Source organism: Hibiscus syriacus, unplaced genomic scaffold, assembly GCF_006381635.1.
Source record: "Hibiscus syriacus cultivar Baekdansim isolate YM2019G1 unplaced genomic scaffold, ASM638163v2 tig00110020_pilon, whole genome shotgun sequence".
NCBI classification, from domain to species: Eukaryota; Viridiplantae; Streptophyta; class Magnoliopsida; order Malvales; family Malvaceae; genus Hibiscus; species Hibiscus syriacus.
This window is the reverse complement of record NW_024062568.1, coordinates 1,842,408-1,849,185: the sequence shown is the minus strand read 5'-3', so window position 1 is coordinate 1,849,185 and position 6,778 is coordinate 1,842,408. Positions and strand designations below refer to the sequence as shown.

Below are 6,778 nucleotides of genomic sequence, written 5' to 3'. Positions count from 1 at the left end.
GATTCTCTCAGTCAGAGGCTAGGTGTTCTATAATTTATTGATTTATTTGTCATTTTAAAGGGATGAAGACGATAGAGTTGGGGCGGAAGGTAGATTCCATGGCAATGACCATATCCAGTTCCGATAGGGTTTTTGGCTTTAAAAATATTATATATTTTTATAATCACTTATTCTTTAATTAATTCAGAAAAAAACAGTAAATATTAATTACGGAAGTAATTTTTTAACAAAATTTATTTTATTTATAATATTAATATTTAAATTATTTTTTTATTGTGTCCCGATTCTTAAGGTTTTACTATGATTAATCTTTTTTTTTTTAAAAAATATTATGATTAATGCATATAGGCTTATGTGGTACAATTGACTTTAGTAGGTGAATCATGTGACATAAATTTTTTTATATACAATGATTCAAACTTCAAACATACTTAAACGATATCAAACTGCTTACCACTTAAATCAATTTCATTAATGTTAATATTTAAATTTATAATAATATTGAAAAATCTAATATCTCACACCCTTTTAAATCAATTAATAATTAATAAATATTATACACAATGCGTAACTACAAATAGAAATATTAAGTAATCAAAATAAAACAGATGAGTTTTGTACTTTTGTTGGTTTAACATATTTAGGCACGTGTATTATGTTAAATTATTTGATTTTGAGTTAAAAATAAAATAGATTAATTTGAGTTCGAACGAAAATTAACAATTACGAGTAAAATATGTTTTTTCTATTTTGGTTCATAATTTCTTTTAATTATATATTTTATTTAAAAGAGAGATAAAAAAGTATGAAATAGTGAGATCTTATTAATATAAAAATCATCTCTTTAAAAAATTTCAGTTGTCCTTATACTTATCATTATAGAAAATTAGGTTCAAGTTTTCTTCATTCCCTCCTTATTAATGGACTATTGACACCGACGATCGATCCGATTGCAATTATCGATTTTGTCTTTATAATATTCAATCTGAATTAGTCGATTAATATATCAAATATTGATAGTTATAAAAAAATCAATGGACCATCGTCGTGTATTAAAGAGTGAAAATAATACAACAAATATTATTTTTTTATTATAATATATAAAAAGACTCTTATTAATAATAATATTAAGATAGTTAATAGTTTTTTATGACGAATAACATAAGATAAATCAATCACTCGAGATCATAGAAATATTATACAAGAAAAGTTAAAAACCCATCTAAAACTTGAACAAAAGAACAAACAAATCTTATTGCATCGGTAACAATCACAATAGATAATTAAACTATTGAAATACCATTGACAACAACATCACAATCAAACGTTGTGAGAAAACTATTTATGAACGTAAATCATGTATCCAAGCACGACGATCAGTAGAATAGTAAATAAGTGACATCTTGATCAGTTATGATGATGTTAAATCCAATATTGAAAATTTAAATGAAAGAAAAAACGATCAAATGAACAAAAAATAAAATAAAATGTGTCAAAGGACAGATAAAAATTTGTTATAATGACAAAAGACGTGTCATAAAGGTAGAGATATTGAAAATTAAAAAAATTCAAGAAAGATAATATGTGATATAAAATATAAACAAATAAGGAATATAGGCTATCAGTGATCTAACACTAAAATTAGTGTAACCGCCTGCTAAGCAAAGAAGAAAAGAAGGGCAAGCGACTAGGTTAAGGCAAATATATTAGGAGTAAAAAATTGCTAATGAGTAAATAAATTAAAAAAGGTAAACTACGGGTGATACTTTATGTTTTCAGTTTGTTCGATTTTGATTAATGATTCAGAAAAAGAACGGTTTTGATCTCTTATATTATATATCCGTTTGGTTTTAGTCTCTCGACCTTTGACTCTCATTAACCCATTAAAAAAAAGTCTAAATTGACAATTAATTAATAAATAAATAAATCTACATGTTTTTTTCCTTCTTCCTCTCCTAATAATACAACATGATAGGTGTGGGTAGCCCTTAGAATTGCCTCCCCTTTCAGACAGAGAACTGCTCAGCAATCGCCAACATTGGCCACCATTAGAACCTAAAATCCCAGAAAATCAAGTATTAAAAAGATCTCGAGCGAATGAACAAGAAGCAAAGCCATGAATGGAAGGGCGTGTTTCCTTATGTAAGCGGCCGCTTCAGGGCCTACATGACCATCAAACACCCTGCATGGAAAACAAAACCTAAGTTAGTAACGAATCATTCAAAGTCATAAGATTAAGGCAGGGCAGTAGCAACACAAGCCAAAAGTTAAAAATTACCCCATAAAAAGCACTAGGCTTTGGGAACTTGAAAAGGGATCCCACATGTGAAGATTAGATCGTCTATTCTATTGTGTTCATCTTCCATTTATCTTCTGGGTTCGATATCCGCAAAGCTACCCGACTGAATTTCTGGAACAAACTGCAGGATCATAGATTCAATACTTGGATCAGGAACTTTTTCGAGAGATTTCACATCCTGAAATAACAGAATTATCTCTAATTAATTGTGACTAAGAAGTAGACTAGACTGCCCTTGGAACAAATCTTATTGTATTAGGCAGTGAAGAAGAAGAAGAAAACACGTGGATATTTAAAAATAATAATTATCAATTTAGACTCTCGTTAATGAGTTAACGGGAGTAAACGACCGATGGACTAAAACCAAATGGACCGATAACATAAAAGACCAAAATCATTATTTTCTTGGATTGGTGACCAAAATTAGATGGAGCGGAAACATGAGGGACCACCCGTCTAATTTAACCTTTAAAAAGTTATAAATAAAATATTTAATCAATCAATTGTTATAAATATTTTATTTTATCCTTAAAGACATAACTAGAGTAATATTTTAGTACAATTGTATGATTTATTGTAATAATTAATAAAATAAATGATCAGTTGATAAATTAAGGGAAAATTGTATAAATAGTCATTAATGTTTAAGTAAATTTTGTTTTCATATTAAAGTTTTAAAACTGATGAATTAATCACTAATATTATCGATTTATATAAATCTTTAACTAGAAATTAACTGTAAAATGCACGTTAGTCTGATTTGTTTGGCCTCATTTGACCACGTGGAATAGCCTTTTTGACCAGCATTTCTCTTCAATCTTCACCCTCTATACTCCAGGCTTATTTTCACATCAAGGAAGAAGAAAATGATGTTATGCAAGGTTAAGGTGGGTGACTGAACAAGCACCAAAGCTGATATCCTGATCCCTAGACATGGAAAATGAGCCACTATGAAAACTCCCCACAACTTTAGTATACGACCTCACTTGATTCTTCTTGACAAGATTCATCATTCTTCATCCATGGATGGTCTAAAAGAAAACGATTCAATATTAAACTTTTTGTTGAAGACAGGATATTTCCAATAACATGCAAGAAAGGAAACAATCCCTGAGCTTGTCGATCAAACTCTCGTCAATAGAGGATAGTGAAATCCCTTTGTAAAGCGAAAACAACCAGCCATTGAATACACTGCCGACTTCTAGCAATCAAAATCTAAGCGCTCTTACATCAAAAGCAATGAGTTACGAGTCATTGCTACAAGATGAAGATGATAAGTTCTTTGAAGGGATATTATCAGACCAAGGGATGCGAAACAGTTCCAATATTTCACAACTAGCAGTATTGTCAAGCTACTGCTAAACGAACTTTAGACAGCGTTTAAGATGTCGTACAAGAGCGCAAAACCATTTACTTTCTGTCTGTCAGCCTCCACCAGACCAAGAAAACTCGCGCCTCCCTTTCACTTTGATTGACCCAAAACCTCAACACCATGTATATTAGTGAATCCTCGTTTGTCTACCTTTTTAAAGTTAAATAATGAATAAGAAAGCAATACCATCTTGATGTTGCATGGTAACAAAGAGAAGGTTTTTTATATTAGAAAAAGTAGAACAGGAGACTTGAGGAAGAGAGAGTATGATGAAGAAAGTTTTTTGGTAAGTAGTTAACGGATCACATAAGTTTTCGTCACTTCAGTAACGGTGTTTAACGTCTAATGACCGATTTGTTATAAATTGATAATATTAGTGACCAGTTTCATTATATTTGAAACTTTAGTGTGAAAAACGAAAATGTACTCAAATATTAGTGACTATTGTGTATTTTACGCATAAGTTAAGGGTATGGCCGTACTGGTTGTGAGATAAGGAAAGCAATCTCTAAAGCAGCTCTTATTATTCTCCGCCGATCCTCCAAAATCAATTTTGAAGCCCTTTTCCTCTCTTTCGCTCATAAGTAAAGAAGATGAAGAGAGTCTTCGGCGTTAGGAAAGACAAGGAACCGTCAGCGTCTATTCAAGATGCCTCCGATAGGGTTTCTCTCTCTTTTACTCACTGCTTTGAATTTTTGTTTTTTTTTTTTAAATTTTCGTTTGATCTGTTGATTTCTAACTTAGCATTAGGGTTTATCTGTTTGATTGATCAGTTTATTTTGAAAACTTTATTAAATTGTGAAATAATATGGATGCGATGGAAATTTGGCGATCAGATAAATAAAAGAGGGGACAATGTAGATGAGAAGTTGAGGAAGCTGGATGCTGAGCTGATTAGGTACAAAGAACAAATAAAGAAGACAAGACCTGGCCCTGCTCAAGAGGCTATTAAAGCTCGAGCCATGAGGATTCTCAAGCAAAAACGAGTGTACCTGCTTCTTTTCTGCCAGTTTCCTCCTTAATTTTTCTCATTATTATTGCTATTTTTATTCATGTCTAGTTTCTACGAATGTAGTGTGGAAAATTTTTGCTTGACATTATATATGGTATGTTTCTTTATGGAATTATGTATGCTTATGTAATTGTTCTATGCTTTTTTTTTCTGTTAATTGAAATTTGCAGCTTAAGATTCTGAATATTTGTGTCATTTCTAAGTATTGTGTAATTAATTGTTTTAATTGTTCTACACCTTGTGTCATTTTTATTTTTTACCTATTATTTTCTTGAAGTTCAAAATCTTACAAAGTGAAGTATTTCTATTTCATTGTATCTGATGCTTATGGATTCTGATAGGTATGAAGGGCAACGTGATATGCTTTACAGTCAGATGTTCAACCTCGATCAAGCCAAGGGTCTTAAGGATGCTCAACAAACAGTATGTGAAAGCGTTCAATTTCCTTGTTATAACGATTTTCAAGTAGCATTAAATGTTTATGACTTTATTTCAATATTAAACGTTATGACTTATTCCATGCTATGGTGGATTTATTGGGCTATGGACCTATGGTATTTTACGGTAAATGTTTGTGTTTCTGGTCAAAGGAGCAGAAATCAGGACAATCCAGTCGGAGCTTTTTCAGTACCCTTTTTGGAATCGGCTGCCTACCTCATGAAAGGTAGGAGATATACCATTTGTTGCTGTGGAGAAGTTCCTTCATTGAATATGTGAGTAGCGAGATCCAAGAGACCTTAGGTAGAAGCTATAATGTTCCCGATGATATTGATGAGGAAGAACTAATGGGTGGTAATCTATCTTAAGTCACCAGCTTTGCCTCATAATCAGTGGCATAACCTCGACACTAAGGGCCTATACTTATAATTGCATGTTTGAAAAAAATTAGCGACTGTTTCGCATGTTGCTTATTGTTTCCTTACCATTTAATTTTAATGCTGATCCATGTTAGGTTGTAGAACTTGATACTCTGGAAACTGACATGACAGTGAAGCTAATGGTGTTCCCTCTTATCTTCAACCTGATAAGGAGGAACGGGATTTGGATGCAGAGCTCGATTTGCCTGCTGTGCCCACAGGACATACAACAGCTGCCATGGTAAAACCTGTTACCCTGAAGTTTTAGTAATGTTTTATAGCATCTAAACTCTGATACTCAACAGGGTGAGGACGAACTAGGTGTGCCTACCGATCCTAGAGCATCTCTCCGTAGTTCGATTGGTCGGCTACTACGTGACACTGCATGCAATAGAGGTGCAAGGTGAACGGGGCCTGCCCATTTGAACATATTGTGCAGAGTTAACTTCTACCGCTGGTAGTTCAGTTGAATTGGCAATATTATTGCATCTATTTATGAGTTACAAATGGCATCATTTGTCCAAGGACTAGTTTCAACTAGATTGGGTTGTTCGAGGCTATCTAGATGGACCGACAGTCTAACCCTGATTGGTTTGGGCTAGCCTTGATAGTCGGACCTGCAGTCCAACTCTTTCATTAGGGTCCATATAATACTGGGATTGAATTTGGGGTTATCTTTGTTCAGTATCGGGTTGGAGGAGAGGAACCATATCGCCATCCAATTTAATGCCAGAAGGAAGGACAAATTACAATTTGATTTGAGATTTTCAAACCCAAGCAAAGGACAAACTTACAATTGGATTGAGATTTTCAAACCTCTGAGATGTAAAATCGAAATTACGTAAACCAAAAGGATTTATTTTGCAACTTAAGCAAGTATAGGGATTATTTATATAATTTGACATTTATTTGTTGATCATCACATGTTTAAAAAGTAACATTATATTAAGCTGGTTTGGATTATTTATATAATTTGACATTTATTTGATGATCATCACATGTTTAAAAAGTAACATTATATTAAGATGGTTTAACTTATTAACAATTTTGGATTTTATATTTACACACAATATGTTGTTTTATGTATTTGTAATTTTTTGAAAGATGCATTTATATTTGTGTATGATGTATAAGTATTTTATTAAAATCTAGAATTAAATTTATAATATAATACAAAATAATTCATTGAAACATGCAAATACCAATATATATAAATATCAAAACGATAAAGAACGAAA

General features: G+C 32.0%; 1 protein-coding gene across 3 annotated transcripts; it reads left to right on the top strand.

The window, feature by feature from the left end:
* Nucleotides 1–4,183: 4,183 nt before the first annotated feature.
* Nucleotides 4,184–6,419, top strand: LOC120213196 (vacuolar protein sorting-associated protein 60.1-like). 3 transcript variants are annotated; one of them, XM_039211337.1, is made up of 6 exons: nt 4,184–4,333; nt 4,508–4,659; nt 5,025–5,106; nt 5,280–5,347; nt 5,636–5,781; nt 5,846–6,419. In XM_039211337.1, the coding sequence occupies exons 1-5, from the start codon at nt 4,265–4,267 to the stop codon at nt 5,640–5,642; spliced, it is 378 nt and encodes a 125-aa protein (XP_039067268.1). In that variant the 5' UTR covers nt 4,184–4,264; the 3' UTR covers nt 5,643–5,781; nt 5,846–6,419. The 3 variants fall into 3 exon arrangements, with proteins under 3 accessions (XP_039067268.1, XP_039067266.1, XP_039067267.1); XM_039211335.1 differs by having other exon boundaries at nt 5,274–5,347; XM_039211336.1 differs by having other exon boundaries at nt 5,274–5,396.
* The last annotated feature ends 359 nt before the right edge of the window (nt 6,420–6,778 follow it).

What these genes read in the sequence shown, in the direction of transcription:
- LOC120213196 (XM_039211335.1), top strand. Translation starts at nt 4,265, where the DNA reads ATGAAGAGAGTCTTCGGCGTTAGGAAAGACAAGGAACCGTCAGCGTCT. An exon ending in TTCAAGATGCCTCCGATAGG is followed by an intron (nt 4,334 to 4,507) that starts GTTTCTCTCTCT and finishes TTTGGCGATCAG; the next exon opens with ATAAATAAAAGAGGGGACAA. An exon ending in ATTCTCAAGCAAAAACGAGT is followed by an intron (nt 4,660 to 5,024) that starts GTACCTGCTTCT and finishes GGATTCTGATAG; the next exon opens with GTATGAAGGGCAACGTGATA.